At 36.5% G+C, this 18638-nt stretch overlaps 1 protein-coding gene across 1 annotated transcript in view; it reads left to right on the top strand.

The window, feature by feature from the left end:
- DPYD (dihydropyrimidine dehydrogenase) overlaps positions 1 to 18638 on the top strand; it is a 720294-nt gene that overhangs the window by 409081 nt on the left and 292575 nt on the right. Inside the window, exon 14 of the mRNA XM_074370016.1 lies at positions 17225 to 17389. Coding sequence (XP_074226117.1) covers positions 17225 to 17389 — 165 coding nt within the window. The remainder of the gene's footprint in view (positions 1 to 17224; positions 17390 to 18638) is intronic.

Here is an 18638-nt window from a genome sequence, read left to right as displayed (position 1 = left end):
GTAGGACAGTCACCTCCCTTTTCTAATACAAATTGACTGTCAGTGTGTTCACTATTTTTTGTGTGTAGTCTCGTTTTCTTTCCAGAGCCATATTGAAATAAAAGTTCCGTAGTATTTCGTTAAGTTTTCAAATTGATGAGCTGTGCCTTTTCTATCTTGTATTTGTGTATTTGGAGCATTAGATCCAAAATACAATTACTCATTATGTGTCATTTTGCTAAATTAAGCCTATCGCTCTGGCCCATCAACATCTCTTTGGAATTTGATTCTGTCTCTAACATGTTGGTCTCCCTTTCTGACTCTGCCTTTTTTCTTTTTTTAAACCATGTCTTGGGGCCTCCACCTTGGTATTTATAATCTCCCTGCAAAGTACATTGTAGGTAGAGACAGTCCAATTTGCTGCTGTTGGGGAAGCTTTATTTATCATTATACACACTTGCATCTGTGAAGTAGGCATCTCGGGCTTTGTTCAAAGTTTTTTTTTTTAAAGGATAGGTATGACCTAGATTTTTTCCACAGTGTAACACTCACAATCTCCAGCTCAGATCCTTTCCCTTTACCTGAACAAGCAGTAGGGCGTGTTATCAGAACTAATTCAGAAATCTTACAATCCTTTTGTGGGTCCAATTATGCCAACTAACATGCAGCTTCAGCAAATTAGCACTTGAAAGGCCCCCTGAAGACGGAGTTCTCCCAGTGTCTTTGTGCAGGTGCACTACTCAGAGCCACGCACAACCTCCCCGGAACCCAATGTCAGTCTCCAAGGTAAGATAGACCATCAATATTGTATTGTACGCATTGGAACTCTGGGGAGGGTGAAGAATATTAATGCACAGAAGATGACCATGGGCCTATGATAAACGTTTACATTGTGTCACGCACTGTTCCAGGCACTTTGCATGTGCCTTGTTTTGCCTTACCTAGGATAACTTCTTGAGATGCCATCTCTGTCTCCATTGATAAATGAGGAAAGTGAAGTGGAAAGAGGCTGTGACTTGTTTAGGTGGCACAGCGAGTATGATGAAAGAGTTAGGATGTGAACTCAGGTAGCTTGACTTTCCTCTTTTAAACAAATTCACTGTAATGCTAAAAAACAACAAAAACAAAAACAAACACTCTCCAAAAAGGCAGCAGGAATGGATGCAGTAGATTTGAGGCGATCGACATTGACCTGTGTCTCTTAATCTGGGTTCTCAGTCCCTTGGAGTACTTTCTTCTGCTTCAGCACATTTAATAAATATGATCCCTGTAAGTCTGTATTCAGGTCTATGTATAGCTATCCATCAGTTATTTATAAAATTGGTGAACATGACTTGGCTGAAGGTAGAGCCCTTTTGTATTATATTAGAAATCCTTTTCCATGTGAATAAGCAATTATGTAGGTGTTTTTTCCTAGCTCATGTCTTCCATCTTATCTAAGGGAACAGTCAGATACTTTACTTACTTGGTTCAGATACTTGGTATCTTCCACATTTCTTTATATATTAGATTTAGAACCATTTCAAAAAAGAAATAAGATTATTTTGAAATTACTCACATTACAAGATTGATCCAAGACATTGCAGTCCATTTGTAAGATCATTATATGGTGCTGTGGTTAGTATCTGCAGTCTAAGTTGTGAACTGTTAGTAGAACTTAATTTTGTTACAGGAGCGGAAACTTATCAATATGCTAATGAATGAATTTCAACATTCTCTTCTCTGTAACTAGTATTAAACAGTGGTGTCTGTAACTGCTGTTTTATTTTTGCTACTAGCAAGTCAGTAATAATAATAATGACTTTATGAAAAAAATCAACCACAACCAAAAAAACTTTGTGAGGAAATAATAGCGTTTTATTTGTGTCCTTTGACTTTATGATTGTAGCTTCCCCTTGGGGCTGTTGTATCACACAAATTGTACATCTGTGGGCCTGCAGTGTGTAAATTACTCATTCTTCAGCCTTTGGTAATCAGAACCATGAGGTTTTATTACATTTACATTTATCAGATGAAAGGCTTCTGGAGATCTGTGATGTTTGTGTTACCCTCACCTAAACCTGAAAATAGTGGTATGTAGCGCTATGAAACGCTACAGATGTTGGCGCTGCATTTGGTTCGTCGTGGAGTCGGTATATTAAGAGGCAGTTCGTTTGTATCATTTCTGCAGGGATAATGTGACAGTGGCAGAGTTAAATACTTCTGACAGAGACCGTATTGCCGGCAAAGCCTGACATATTTATTATCTGACTCTTCTACACTAGAATTTACCTCTGCTCTGGACAATCTTCCTGTCCTTTGTAAGATTTTAAGCTTTTCTTTGGACAGATCCCTCTTCTTTTTGTGCTCTGGACAGATCTTTTTCAGTGCCCTTCTGTCCACTGTGAATTCAAAGGTCCCTGAAGCACTGAGATATAGTATGAAAGTAAGAAAATATTCTATTTTTGTAAGTGATTTATTTGGAGATGGGTGGTCATATATTTGCTTTTATGGATGGTTACACAATCAAAACATTTAAAGACAACTCCTCTTTATCATAATCTAGTTTCTATAAAATATTAATGTCATACAGGAGATTAATCGGCAACACCAGAGAAAAAGTTTCAGAGGCTGATGGGTTTGTGAGATAATTAGTTGTAGAAACTTTGACAGGTAGGTTTAGTACTGGGTATCTCAGAGCCTTTAGTATGCTTAGGTGCATCGTGACTCACCAAGAGGAGCTGTTGCTTTGATGTTTTCCCAAGATGATCTGGTCACAGAACTTCCCGTACATACCCAGATATCCCAGCAAACACCTTTGGAAAATGTTCTTTAATTTCGTAGGTTACTTAAGAGTGTTAAATTTTGCTGTATATGAGAAAGCACAGACAATCATGGTAGAGCACTGTACAAAAATCAGCTGTCATTTGGAGATGCTTTCACTAATCCTGGCAGTCACACAAGCATCTAAGTGACTGAATTCATTGCTGCTTAAATTGTATTTATTGTTACTATTATTGTTATTTAATTAATTAGTTTTAAATACACTTGAGGACAGAATGTGATTATAGCTCAAAGGAAAACTGACCACTAGTTTATACCTCCTAACCGTCTAATGATCTCTAAGACGACTGCAGCAAGTTAATGACGGAGTCTCAAATTAGTATTTTAATCAAAGTGATTGGAATATTTTGATGTTAACGTCTCTACCAGAAATCAGTTTATTTCTAGGTCAGCCTATAGGAATGTTCATTTTATGGTTTTATCCAGCACTTCTATCTGCCCACTACTTTTTTGTTATGATTTTGACTACATCTTTTTCAGAATTAGTAACCATCATGATTAAAGTAATTCACTAACTAATTTAAATGGTGAAATTCTACATTTCATACCATCTCCTGAAGGATAGGTAGGCAAGAAAACATACTTTTTCAGAACTGAGTTTGAGCCAGCTGACAAATCCATTTGTAGGGGAGGAAAGGTTTTCCTGGGCCCTCCTAGGGTCCCTGGCTGAGTCTGAAAATTAAACTGACAGAGATTAAGAGGAGACAAGCATACAAACTCTGTTGAGTTTTTACATGCACATGGGAGCCTTGACAAGAGAATGAAGACCCAAAAAAGTGACCAGAGCAGGAAGCTTTAATACTGCGAATGAAAAATATGACCTGCCATATCAGTAAGCAAAGGACGGCACTGCAGACATCAGCCATCAGCCACTCCCTCTGCCCCCATGGCCAGCTGGAGGGAACTTGGGATGGAGACCAGCCGGCTGTCCTCAGCCTCTGCAGCCACCCCCAGCGGTGCCCCTGAGAAGAGTCAGGATGGGAAGCAAAGGACAGTGGCCCTAGAAAGCTAAGGTGCATAGCGAAGGAATGATTTCAATGAGCCCAGATTTCACGTCTTCCCGTACGTAGATAAGCACTAAATTTGTCAACTTGAGATATCTGGTTTCCTTTAATTAAAAGTAATCTTTTCATGTTCTGACTACGTGCTCTTTGTTGCAAAAACTGTATATCCTCGCCCCTTCCCTGCCTCTTTGGAGCAGTCCCTCAGAGCGATCTGAGAGGCTGCATCTCAGGCTTGAAGTCCTCAGAAAGTCTGCCGAATAAAATATAACTCTCAACTTTTAGAATGTGCATTTTTTTTCAGTCAACAATACCTTTTAGACAAAGAAACCATAATTTTGTGAAGAATTGACAAGACAAAAGAGTTTAGGCTAGAGGTGGTAAGTGGTAAAGACATAACTAGGAAGATAAGGGTTAGTTTAACAAGGTTTGTTTGTGCAGATTTCTTGGCCCCCCATTCCCCATCGCTGGTGATGAGGATTTTTCCCTCCTTCATGTACAGGAAGGGTACTTTTTATATGAAAGTTGTAGACACGTGTTTCAAGGAAAAGCGTGAGAGGAATGAGATTGGTGTGACCTTCCTGCTCCTTCCATTAAAAAAATGCCTTCAGCTTAAGGTACTTTGCCAAGGTGCCGTATTTGGGAGTAGCATGTCCTGAATCCCATCAAAGCAAAGACTTCGCCATTCAATTTTCTTTTCTACAAATAATGCCTAATAATTGGTCCTGACAATTAAAATAGAATACTGCTATGAATAACACATTCCAAAGTCCAGAATACTGTTTCTTTGTTGGCTTAGTTATTTGTTCTTGTTTTAATTCTAATTTGTAAAACCTTTCCCTTTAAAAGTGTATCGATCACCCTTAAGTAGAAAATGATTATTCCTTATGAAAAAAACAAAAACAAAAACACAAAAAAAGCACTTAAAAAAGCTAGAGGACTCACACAGACAGGAAGTTTTTCAAATGTCCTTCAGTTTACTTGTTTGCATTTCCTCAAAAGAGACTGGTGCAAAGCAGTTTGGGGTCTAGAATAGCATTGAAAGCATTTATTGTTCCAAGGCTAATTTTAACCTGTGATAAAGATTGCTTTTTGTATTCAGTTGAATGTGATATTCAGTAATTGTTTGTCAAGGCTAAGTGCTGTAGGACATAATACATTTTTTTTAAATGGTGTTTTGTAATTATAATACAAGCATCTTTATGGCCTCGTATATGAAAGAATTTTATTGAGTAAGATTATTAGAAATATGAGAAAATAGACTTTAAACTTTATTATTTTAAGTATTAAATCTCATGGCTGTTTAACTTACATTTAGGGAAGTTTATATATTTGCTCAAACTAATGATATTTTGTTAGCTGAGTGGTTTCAGAGATTCTTGGCAGAAATTAACTTTTTTTTCTCCCTCATACTGTGTCTTCTCATTTTAGTCAGTAGAATATTGCGAGGAGGATTTCCTAGGCATGTGTGTGTGTTACCTAAAGTAGATTTAATATGAGTTTGAGATTACCCAAAAATCATAAATTTGTGTCACGGATGGAAAGTGTGCAGATAGCAGTGTTTCCAATCTGAAATGCTTGCATGTTGAATGTTTTATAGTTTTACAGATAAATGACTTTTTGCTGTTCTAATCAGTGGTGGCTGAAAGCAATGATAGGGATCATGTCATACAACCTCATTACTATGTTGGAGGGACGACTGGATTCAGTGTTCTCTAAAACGTCATTCCGGGCCGTGTATCAACAGAGGTGGCGGTGTTCAGGAAGAACATGCCAGTCTTAGAGTCTCAAACGGCTTACTCTAGAACACTTCCACCATCAGATCTGCATTCTATCTTTTTTTTCCCTGCTTGATACTTTTTTTTTTTTACCATGAATTATAGCATGCATGCTAAAAAAGTATATATAATTTAGATATACACTTTAAGAAATAATGAAGTGAGTATCTTCTTTCTCATTTTGCATGTTAAGGTGCAGAACATAGATATTTCTGTACTTTTGACCCTGTGTGCCCCTCCTCTCCCCTCTAGAGGTAATACTTACAGTTTGGGATAATCATTTTCTTGCTTTTGTTTATGTTTTGCCACACATGTATCCCCAAATAGTATGCTATTTAGTTTTGCCTGTTTTTTGCTTTATATAAATATAATCACACAGTGTATACTTCTATGCAACTTTTTTTTCAGTTCTTATTGTTCAGTCTTTTGTTTTTCACATTCATTTTAGCATTGAATACTATGTTCTCTTCATTCCTTTTGTTTGAGAATGTCTTTATTTTCATTCCTGAAATGAAATTATTGCCAGCTGACATTTCCTTTTTATACAAAGTAGTTTACTGTCTTCTGACTTCTACTGGCACTGCCAGGAAATTCACTATCAGTCTACTTTTCCTTGTAGGTAAGTCTTTTTTCTTTGGTTACTTTTTAAGTCTTCTTTTTGCTTTTAGTGCTTTATTTACTACAGGGTACTAATTTTATTTGTTTGTTTGTTTGTTATTTTTGAAGTATAATTCGCTAACAATATTATATTAGTTTCAGGTGTACCACCTAGTGATCCAATATTTTTATATAGTATAAAATGATCACCATGATAAATCTAGTTACCGTCTCTCACCATACAATGTTATTACAATTTTATTGACTGTATTCCCGATGCTGTACATTATATATTCATGGCTTATTTATTTTATCACTGAAAGTTTGTGCCTCTTAATCCCTTTCCCATATTTCGCCCATTTCCCTACCCCTCTTCCCTCTGGCACCCAGTTTGTTGTCTGTTATCTATGAGTCTGTTTCTGTTTTATTATGTTTGTTCATTTGTTTTGTTTTGTTTTAGACTCCACATATTTTTGAGTTATACATGAACATACATATATTCATTGTCACATTTTTTTTCGCTGTGAGCTACCACAAGATCTTGTATATATTTCCCTGTGCTATACATATAAGTTAAGTCATACAGTATTTCTCTTCCTTTGACTTATTTACCTTAGCATAATACCTTCTAGGTACATTCATCTTGTTGCAAATGGCAAAATTCATTCCTTTTTATGGCTGAGTATGGCTGAGTAATATTCTGCTGTATATACATGCCACGTCTTTTTTATTCACTCATCTATCAGTGGACACTTAGGTTGCTTCCATATCTTTGCTTTTGTAAATAATGCTGCAGTTAACATTGAGGTGCATATATCTTGCTGAATCTTTTGTTTTCTTCAGTTAAATACTCGGAAGTGAGATTGTGGGTCATATGATAGTTCTTTTAATTTTATGAGGACCCTCTATACTGTTTTCCATATTGGCTGCACCAATTTACATTCCAAACAGTAGTGCACAAGGGTTCCCTTTTCTCCACATCTTCACCAACTCATGTTATTGTTGTCCTTTTGATAATAGTCATTTTGACAAGTGTGGGGTGATATCTCATTGTGACTTTGATTTGCATTTCCGTGATGATTAGTGATGTTGAGCATCTTTTCCTGTGTCTGTTGGCCATCCGTACATCTTCTTTGGAAAAATGTCTATTCAGGTCCTCTGCTCATTTTTTATTCAGATTTTGTTGTTGTTGTTGTTATTGGGTTGTATGAATTCTTTATATATTTTGGATATTAATACCCTATCAGACATGTAATTTGCAAATATCTTCTCTTATGCAGTAAGTTGCCTTTTCATTTTGTTGATGGTTTCTTTCACTGTGCAAAAGCTTTTTATTTTGATGTGGTCCGACTTGTTTATTTTTGCTTCTGTTGCCCTTCCCTGAGGAGACAGATCCAGAAAAATATTGTGAAGATGTCAAAGAGCATACTGCCTACGTTTTCTTCTAGAAATTTACTGGTTTCAGGTCTTACATTTAAGTTTTTAATCCATTTTTTAAAAATTGATTTATTTAATTTTTTTAAAAGATTTTTAGAGTTATAGTCATTTTGAATGTTGTATCAAATTCCAGTGTAGAGCACAATTTTTCAGTTATACATGAACATACATATATTCATTGTCACATTTTTTTTTTGCTGTGATCTACCACAAGATCTTGTATATATTTCCCTGTGCTCTACAGTATAATCTTGTTTAATCTATTGTGAGTTTATTTTTTGTACAATATAGAATAGTAGTCTAGTTTCACTCTTTTGCATGTACCTGTCCAGTTTTCCCAACAGCATTTATTGACGACACTATCTTTTCTATATTGTATATTCTTGGCTGCTTTGTAGTGGATTGATTGACCATGTAAGTGTGGGTTTATTTCTGGGCTCTCTGTTCTCTTCCATTGATATAATGTGTTTTCCTTGAGATTGTTGGTGTCCCTGAATCTGAAGATTGACATTTTTCATTAATCCTATTAAATCTCTAACAATATATGTTAAAATATTTTGTCTCTTGATTCACCTCATTATCTGCTTGTGAACTCTAATTAGATTTCCCCTGTAATCCTCAGCCTGTGTTTCATGTCTCTTTACTTCCATATCATGTTTTGTGTTTCATTTTTCTGTGTTGCCTTTGAGGTAATTTTCCCAGGTGTATCATCAAGGTGACTAATTCTCTTCGACTATGTCTAATCTCTTATTTACTCCAAACTATTAGGATTCTTTTTTTCCCTCAAGTTATTACTATTTTTTATTTCTAGAAACTCTTTTTTTTTAATTTTTAAAAAATTCTCGTGTAAGTTTTAAGTTCCTTATTTTTGATGATATACTCAAGCCTCTCTTTTATTTTTCAAACATATTAAACTTTTGCTTTATACTTCATATCTGTAATCTCCTTCTCTGTGGTTTTTTGTAGATCTGATTCTGTAGCTTTTTCTCCCTACAGACTTTCACTTACGACGCCTTTGTTTCCCTCTCATTTGATTAGTAGAATTCTACTGTGAGCTCCTATCCCTTGGAAATTTACTTATGGTAATTTTTTGATACCTAGGGTAACAAATTCTTCCAGAGAGGCTTTGATATTGCTTCTGCTGTTTATCTGGAGACACCATGACCAAGAGCCACTTTTAAAACAAATTTTCAACTTTTGGTTTTGGAGCCCACACAAGCTTATATTCTTAGGGGAAGCGTCTTCTTTTGTATCCAGTATTAACTCTCAAATGGACACATACCCCATCATTGCTCTGTTGTCATCCTTCAGCTTACAAAATGAGAGCGTCACTTTTTGTTGGTCTTCCCTTTCTGTGGAAGTTTCTTGTCTCCCTGCCACCACGCTTGGGCCCTGACTGTGCAGCTCTCTCAGGTATTTGTAAGCCATGAGGACTCAGGCCCTAGACCACCTGGCACTGGCAGAAACCTCGAGGGCAAACATCACCCTCTAACAGGTTTGTCCTTGTGGATCTCTGCTTGGATGTCATTTCTGATCTCCAAGAAATTTCCTTATTTTGACTTGTGTTCAGTTGTGCTTCTTCTGCTTTTGTTTTATTCATGTCCTGTCCAGTATTTAAATATGCTATATTGTGAGGGTTTTCTCTCAGTATCTTGTTAACTGTAATGCAAAAATGGAGAACTCCTGTCTGATTCTTTTAGATGTTTCCTTCTTTAAATAATAGCCGTTTCATTTACAGTGGCTTCTAGAGTGAAACCAGAGCATTTATCCCAGTTTTATAAAATGTAGGTTTTTTTTAAATATTTATCATTTTCAATGAAAGCTCTGCTCTAATACTTGAAGATATTTAATCATTATTAAAACTGGCTCATACTTACACCTTCACAGCTGCTGTTTTGGGCCTTAAAAGATTTCTTCAAAGCATATCACATGATTATCTTACGAGCAGGCCAGCAGAAATTTCTAAGTTAATTACAGTTTGGCAGAGTGTATCCAAAACCTCTTATCTGAACAGTGAACCCAATAATTTAATCAGTCTGTCTGTTGATTAATCACGTTCTAATCCATCTGATATCAGCACTAAAAAAGCTCTTCATCTGTTTCTTGTAAAACTTATCTCTGTGAATGCACAGCTGCTGTGAGCTATTGGTATTAATAACTTGAATAGGAGACAGAACACAATGGATTCTCAAAGCCTGCAGAAAAAAAAAATTGAACTCCTTAAAACAGTCATTCAAGACTCTAATCTGACCCAAGTCTATACAATCTTCCCATCCTCATTTCCTGTTTCGTTCCCGGCTTCAACCCGTGTACTAGGGAAGACCAGTTGCCTGAAGTTTCACAACTTCTACTTTGTCTCTGAAGTTGGTGAGTTGATGAATGAATAAATATTTATTTATCAAATACTACCTGTCAGGCGTATGCTCTTATTGGGCCCTGTTATTCCATTTAATATCCTATAGCCTCTCTGTCATATAGTGAAGCCATTTTGACAGAAGAAAGAGTTAAAGAGCAAAACAAATTACTTTTTAGTGTCCTTTCTGCAAAGTTGTAAACTCCTCAAAGACGGGCAAGAAGAAAGACGAAAGGCTACAAGAGTCTGACCCAGAATTTTACCAGTCAGACATAAGTGAAATACAGAAGATGATTCTCCTTACTTGTGCACTGTGAGAAACCGAGTCCTCTGGATGCCTGACACTGTCCGGGAGGTGGGAGACACTGGGCCCAAGGTGTGCACTAGACAGCATGGGAGTCAAGTGCCTTCCTTGACACAGACGTTCAGTATATTTGGTTTGCACTCATCATCCCCTCTTTTCAGCTCAGTCAGGTTGTAAGTTGTGTACCTATTTATTCTAGAGCACAACGTGCTGTCGTTGTTGTTTTGTTTTTCTGCTCTCTTATCCTCTTTATGCAGGGTAGCCATTCGATCAGTTCAGTCCAGCCCAAGACTGATACTGAGGGTGCCCCAGGCCATTTTGTGTTGACAGGCTTCAGGACACCAGCACATGGGACATACGGAATTCCCAATGTAGTCTAAAACATGAGACGATTTCAGAGGGTTCTTAGAATTTTGATCTTGCAAGGTTTGGAGCCACAGGGATAACTGTGCTGTCACGGTTGATTCAAGACTATGGAAAGTTTAAATTTCACTAAATGATAATAATTTTGTCTCCCTTGCAGGCATTTTCCTAGTTAATTACACTTTATCAGTGTCCATATCGTATTTTCTTCTAGTCTTGGTTAGAAGACTTGTTCGACTACATGTTTGCTCTCAGTTAATCCATCTTTGTTTGCGTGAGCACCTGTGTGAATCCTAATTAATTCTACCCTACTGGATTCAGTTAGACAAAGGGTTCATTTCAAACCCAAGTTAAGAACATGAGAGACTCTGCCACCAAGGTGGGTGGGCCTGAGAGATTACAAATTTTGGGGAGTGACTGTAACTATAATTTTATGACTTGGGACTTATCCCAGGCGTATGTTCTATCATAAGAACTGAGACAGAGGAAGACCTCTCTCCAGAGAAACAAGAATGAAGGGATATGCAAATAGGAGCAGAGAGAAGAGTCAGAGGAACATTCCTAACTACTCCTTTCTTGTATTATGTGATATATTCCTTTTCCTTAAAGCCACATCCCACTTTTTAAATTTAATTTGTTCAGGTTGATTTCTTTTTCTTGCAACTAGAATCAGTCCTAATTATTATCATATACATCCAAACATTAAGAAGTCCCTAGTAATACCGTTATTTGTATCACATGATTACACATGAATTCAAGTCTTGTCTCTAATGCTACCCAGAACTGTGCGGCAGTGGACAAGTCACTTGAATTTCTCTAAGCCGTAGCTGTAGCATTAACAGCGTGGTGACAGAGTTGTAAAGATAAAATGAGATAGTCTGTGTGAAAGATTTATGCCATAAGAAGCTAAATTATTACCGTTTCTGCAATTTCAACTCCACTCTTTCTCTGATAATTTGTTTTGTATTTCTAGGATAACATTGTTATTCTTGTTTACTGTGTTTTCCATGTAGATTGACAAACTTAGAGTTCTCGAAGACAAATGGGTAAAGTTTGAGGATTTCGATTGCTACCTTTGATAAGAGACTAAGATGTAAACTTGATACATTAAGAAAAAATTCTCATCCTACCCATGCCACCCCTCCTAAACAACCAAGTGGAGCTTATTCTGACCATTACAAAGTTTATTTGGGGGAGTAATCAAATATTAATATACTTAGTTTGTGAAGAAAATAAAATGTTAGAGTGTTCTTTCATAAGAGTGGAGTTGCACTGGAAATTGGGCCACTGCTGGATTTTATTTTACATTTTGCTATTCCCGGGGTAGCAGTATGCCAGATTTATAATGATGGAATTGTATTATGTAACAGGATATTTGTTGTTAGATTTATTTGTAAAGTCAGTCTATTCTTTTACAGAAACATGTATAGTTAAACCCTACTTATATAGAAGGTAATATATTTTAGAGGACAGTGTTTCCTGCAGTGCTTTTAGTTATTGAAATTCTAGCTTATAAAACCAAATAATAAAGAGATTTTTTCTTTTGACAGTAACAACCAGTTCGCATCAGAATCTTGGAAATTAAAAAAGGGAAAAAAAAAATCCCTAAGATTTAATTACAGATTTTCAGGTAAACCAGTAATACTTTATTGATAATTACCACAATAGGCACTACACTAGCACAGAGTTCATTAAACAGATTTCTCATTCTATCATGAGTTTCTGCAGTTCAGGAAGAAAGCTTCTTTAAAACTGTATATAACTAATACTCTTAGAAAGCCTTTGTTGCTTCTCCATCCCCAGTTTCTCCCCCAGGATCTACCTATTCCAAAAAGTAACCACTCTCCTGAATTATTTTAAATTATTTTCTTTCTTACTTTTGTACTTCATCATAAAAGCATGTTTTAGGCATCATGTTCTATATATTTTCCACATCTTGCTCTTTTCACTCAACAGCGTATTTTTTAAATTCATCTGTTGTGATACAGTAGCTGTGATTCACTCTGCAAATTTTGCTTTTCATTTAAATCTACCTTTCTGGGACCCAGATTCTTTTCCTAGTGTTTTACCAAAACATTTCCGCAGTTTCCTTTTCTGTTCATTGAGGCCATTGTGACTCTCTTACTCCAGCAGTAACCACGGAAACACCATAGTTTTTTAGGATAAGAGAGGTCAAGTAAATGAACTTAAACAAACAAATTTAATCAGCCTGTTTACCATTTAAATCTCTTTACTGCTGAAAAATCACTATCATCACTTCAAATGTTAAGAGGTCACTAACACTCCATTTTATAATGGTAATTACACTATCACAGGAAGCAGAGATATCACCTAATAACTTCCTTATCAATAGACATCAATTTAAAAAAATCTGAATATTGCTAATGCACTCCAAATTAAAACTATGGTATTCTATCTTCTTTGTTATAGAGAATAAACGCTTATCTCTCTTAACTAGTCTTGACTATGTTTATTTTATTATATTAACTCCCTTAAGCAATGCTAATATGATTTAGCTATTAAATATTAAAGCAAAATATTATCATAAAATCGTATTCGAATTCTAGCATTCCCAGGTCAAATGCTTTAGTAAAGGGTTATTGCCCAATTATTGAAGCTCTTAACTCTAATCAGATAACCAAAGTTAATTGGTTGTATCCAAGTTTTATTTGTCTTTCACTTAATTTAAAAATTCTAACTCCCGTCAGTAGAGAAGGGTTTTGACAAAGCAGTGGCAAACGTAACTGGATTTGGGAAAGAAAACCTAGTCTAAAATTTATATTACTGATTTATCACTGGGAGACCATATTGGAATTCTGACGCTTTAGCTGAGTTTGGAATACGCTAAATTTTTAAATTGCTGTGATGGTAAGAACTGACTCATGGATAGTTAGCAAGTTCTGCACAGTCGATGAGTATAATTCGGGCACTTACGAGGATGCTTTTCCCTTGCTTCAGTTAAGGAAAGAGAAAGCTGACCTGTTGAGAGAAACACTGCCCATCCTAAATCAACATAAAAGCGTAAACAATTCCTGTCATAAAGTAGATAAAGTTTCCCTTTGATTTGCTTTGTACTTCCTGTTTGATCTTGGTTGAGGAGCTCATTGATAATCCTCCCATGGTGTATTTACAGTTTGACATCGGATTATAGAAGAGAAAAATAAAACAACTCCAACATTAACAATAGATTTAACTCACAGTACACAAAGGAAAAGTCTGTAATGGTAGAATTTGAAGTTTTAAGGTACCACTGAGGGATGACGTTTTAAGAAAGAAGCATTGTCTTGCCTGTCCTCCAACTAAATGCTGTCAACTTACTGACCCTTTTGGCTACTGCGCATTCATGGCCTAGTTGTTATTAAGAAGGATACTGTAAAATAGTATGTGACTAGATTTCCTGGGCTATTAAGTGTTTTCTTATTCAGTATAGGTGTGATTCTTCCGTGTGTGTGTGTGTTTTTTTTTTTAATTTTATGGTATTAAAAAAATATACACATTCAATGAAAGCATAGGTACGGCCTAGGGCTGGTAGGAAATCATCTTCCTATGAGGATCTTAACCTAAGAAATCTTTTAACCTAAGAAATCCCTTAGGTGGCCCTTGACCAGCTCAGGAATTCATATCTACTTGAACTAAAAAAGCCTAAGAATTGGTTTATATCTGAATGGGGCCATTCTGTTTGGATCCTAGAGCTGAGATAAACTCGTCAACTTAGGGTCAGCAGTCCGGAAGGTCTAGAAGTTCAGGGTGCTCAAGTTCAAGTATGAAGCTTTGTGTCGCTGAAGCACTGCAGTAGGCTGGGGCAGAGAGACGTGGAACAGTGGGCAGTCTAGATCCCTGCATGCCAGTCCCAGGATCCAGTCGTCGTAGAGGGTGGGTGGCTGTATTCAGAGAAGGGGTCCCTGGGAGATCATGGGAAGCAAGTCAATAGACTGGTAGGAAGGGATTTAAGCACAGAGCAAGTTCCTGGAGTTTGAATGTAAGCCCAAACCCATGTGTCCAGCAACAGAATGAGGCCAGCAATCAATACCTTATAGTCCCCATGCCTCAAGAAAGGCCTGTTCTAGTGTCTAGGGTTTTAGTCCGGGTTCCTTCAAAAAACATCGTTGGAGCACTTACTAAAGGCCAGGCTAGAAGCTGGCTGTGTGATAGCAAGCAAAATATAGTTCCTCCCCTTCAGAAGTTTGCACTTTAACGGAACGTACTCTCAAGAATACAGACAGTCACAATGCAGATCTGAAGAACGCGCAGGAGCAGGGACTCTTAACATGAGTCAGTTTTGTTGAATAAGCAGAAAGTGCCACTTCAAGGTCTAGGGGGTTCAGAACAATCCGCCCCAAAACGTGTCACTTTTGCGTAAGGGTTATTTTGAGTAAAAACGCAATCAAGACCCTGCAGGTTCAAAAGAAACGACGGCCCCTCCCTTAACCACCTGGAAGAATTTGAATGGAGGATTTTTCCTGGGAGCGTGCTCCTTACCCAGGTACCTCTTTCAGTCTGGCAGGGCAGACTCCTCACTGCCGCACATCTTCTCTTCTTATTGTCCTGTAGTGGCCCTCTTCTTCTTAGAGGCCCCAAGCCCCTGTCCCATTCCTTAGCTCAGCACGGCATGTATACTTCAGTTTACCTTTCTGTCTCAGACCCTCTCATGTATGTGGGATCCCTGTACGTGTGAAGTGAAACTTCACTTTTCTCTTGTTAATCTGTTTTATGTCAATTTACTTACTAGACCAGCCTGAGGAACCTAGAAGAGTAGAGGGAAGTTTTCTTCCTCTTCAACACAGGCCAATAAATTAGAAAATGGGCATGTAAAACAGGTGCCCTTTCCTTTGTGGAGCTACCTGGTGCCAGGGCACCTGACTCGGTGAACTGAGAATGGACTCTGTGCAGCTCTTTGGTCGGTTTCTCCAGTGCAGAGCACAGCCTGTGGCCTAGATTGGACTGACTTAGGGGAAAAAAAATTGAGAGTAGGGGATATGGCAGAAGAAAGGAGGACCTCAAGGCTTGGAAGTATGGCTCCCGAAAATTGGAACATCAGAGAAAATCAGCCTCATTTGAATGAATCATTTCTAGAAGTGTCTTCTCAGACCATGACAGCACGAGAGTACCTACCTGGGTGAGCTGTACGGAAGCCACCTGCAGGGATGCAGAGCGTGCATTTAAGCATTTGCCAAGATAACAGTTTGACCCATTAGGCTTGAGCTTCCTAGAGTGACTCTGCTTGTCATTTTACCCATTAAGATCGTGTAACATGGTTCCACAATAGCAAATCAAAGTAAGGCTGGTGACGTTGCCACAGTTACAAGAGAAGTGGGATGGCTTAATTAGTAAAACGCTAACTGCCAGGATTCCTATAAGTAAAAATGTACATATTTAAGGTGGCTTATTGTAACATTTATACCATTTATTTTATAATATACTAATTCGAATGTAAAAGTGAATGTAAATTACCAGAAATTAACATGCAATGGGAAGAAAAGTCCTTTTATCCTCTGCAACTGTAGCATTTGGCAGATTCAGGAATAAATAATCTTTTGTGGCAAGGGTATGCCTTATCAAACATATGCAGATCAGCACTAATTAATGCTAATTAAGGTTTCCTGTCTATCTAGTTGGAAAAACGTCCAAATGTTATGAAACCCAGTTAGTATGCCTATTACGCTAATTGTTTTATATGGGGTGGTTCTTAATTAAAATATGTAAATTGACCTTAATTGCTATATACTAATGGGGGTTCATGTTATCTCACTAAAAATGACAAGATGGTGAGGAGGGGTACTTAAATGACTAATTTTGATAAATCCTTAACTAAATGACCTTTACTCAAAATTAATTTTAATTGGAAATTGGCTAAAGAAACGTTTTATTTCTTTGTGTCTTTTTAGTTTTTAGTAATGTAAGAATGTTCAACTCTTCTTTGTTAATACAGCTTTAGAAGCAGTTGTGGATTGTTAATTACACTTAACAAGCAAGTTAATTTGTTTACTGTTTATAGTTAGCAGGAAGTTATTGATATCCTCATTTCAGTCTTAGCAAAAATAATTCTCACTGAGTGTGAATTTATAGTTTGAATCATATAGGTGAGTTGACCTAGTTAGTTTCTTAGAATGTATGTTAAAGTTTGATGAGCCGAGAGTGCTAATATGTACTCCTTGGCTGATTTATATTGAAATTAGTTTTTAGTATTTTTTTTTTTCTTTACAAACATTAACTCTTACTTGAGTTAAAATCTCATTGGAGATACATAGATTAACTAGACTGAAGTGTACTCTTATATTTTACTTGTCATGTTTTCATTTATTATTTAATTGCAAGCAAATTAAAATGTGTATGCCCAAAATTAGTGTAAGTGAATTTACATATTTTTCCAATATGCTAATCTTACAATTAGAGGGAATAATTTAAATAAAGCTAACAACTATATTGTTTTACTTTATTATTTGAAAGTAGTGTGTGTTCAAGTGTAATTTAAAATATATTAATGTGAGATGGGACTTAGTAGAATATAGTCATATGGAAATGAGCATAGAATAAAGAAAACAGGTTTTCTTTGTTGAAAAGAGACCCAATATCTTTACTCTTTTCACAGGACATAGTGACAAATGTTTCACCCAGAATCATCCGGGGAACCACCTCTGGCCCCATGTATGGCCCTGGACAAAGCTCCTTCCTGAATATTGAACTCATCAGTGAAAAAACGGCTGCATATTGGTGTCAAAGTATCACTGAACTAAAAGCTGACTTTCCAGACAACGTAAGTGTGATTTAACGTCTAAAACAAAAGAATTGGCACAAGTTGGTGGATGTTTATTTAAACATCCAATTCATAGGCTTATAAATATTAATGTGTATAATATATTTTATTAAAGAATCTGCCAGTTGCTTTGCTGATGCATAGAAAGATAAAAAAGAGAGAAAAGCTCAAGAACTCATAAAAATCCACACAATGCGAGGCTTTGTTATAAATGGGTGCCATGTAGATGGAAGAAGTATCTACATAAGCAGGGGGAAGAGAAATGAAATACTCATTTTATTGAGTTGGTTTTCACTGTATGTGGATAGTATTTATGAAGGTGATGACCTTAGGAAGAAATTGCAGACTGTAAATCATTTTAAATATGAAGCTGGGGCAGAAGCAGAATTTCTTATATAGTTTATTTATATTTTTTTCAGTGGGAAATAATTTACCAAATAATTTTAAGACCTTTATTCTGAATGAGTCAAGTATCTTTTATGAAATCCTTTTTTTCTTCTAAAGCACTGTGCACAAACATTACAGTAAAATCAAGCTTACGTGTAATATTTCATTGCTTTGTGGATTTGTATATGTTGCCTGTAATTTTCTAACCAACAGACAGTATTTTGTCATCAACAATCGGTGAGGGTTTTCCTTACTGTCATTCATTCATTCTCTTCCTGCCCCCAGCTCCCTTCCCCATGCACATACATGCACACACATGCACACATACATATTTCTCTCTCTCTCTCTCTCTATGAGCTGGTGGTGAACTGAGGTTGAGGTTTGGAGCAATGTATGCTTATGTTGTAGAAAAGATTTTTCTACATTGATCCTTCAGAGACAAATGAGAACACTTCAGGTATTTGAATGATAAATATTTTAAAATCTAATGAACTTTGTGGTTGTTTGCCCACAAGCTGATAAATCAGAAAATTTTACAAAGGGACTTCAGATATCACACTCATCAAGTTTCTTTTTCTGTCTTCGACAGCTCTCGTTGTTTCAAAATTCTCTCTTATCTTGAGACAAAATATAATCACATAGGATATAATTTATCTTCCTCAATTCCACCCTTCAGATGTGAAGGGAACTATAAAGGCCATCTGAAACCTGTAGCTTCTGCTTATTAGGAATTTTTCACTTTCTGAATATGATGTTGCAGTTATCTCTGTTTGCACATTATACAGCCAACTCTAATGGCAATTTTGTTGAACTACTTGTGCTTTAAAGAATCTACATTTTTTAGGAAGCTTTTCTCAGAGTG

The sequence above is a fragment of the Camelus bactrianus genome, chromosome 9, assembly GCF_048773025.1.
Source record: "Camelus bactrianus isolate YW-2024 breed Bactrian camel chromosome 9, ASM4877302v1, whole genome shotgun sequence".
NCBI classification, from domain to species: Eukaryota; Metazoa; Chordata; class Mammalia; order Artiodactyla; family Camelidae; genus Camelus; species Camelus bactrianus.
The sequence above is the reverse complement of the archived record's forward strand: the minus strand, read 5'-3'. Positions and strand labels throughout refer to the sequence as shown.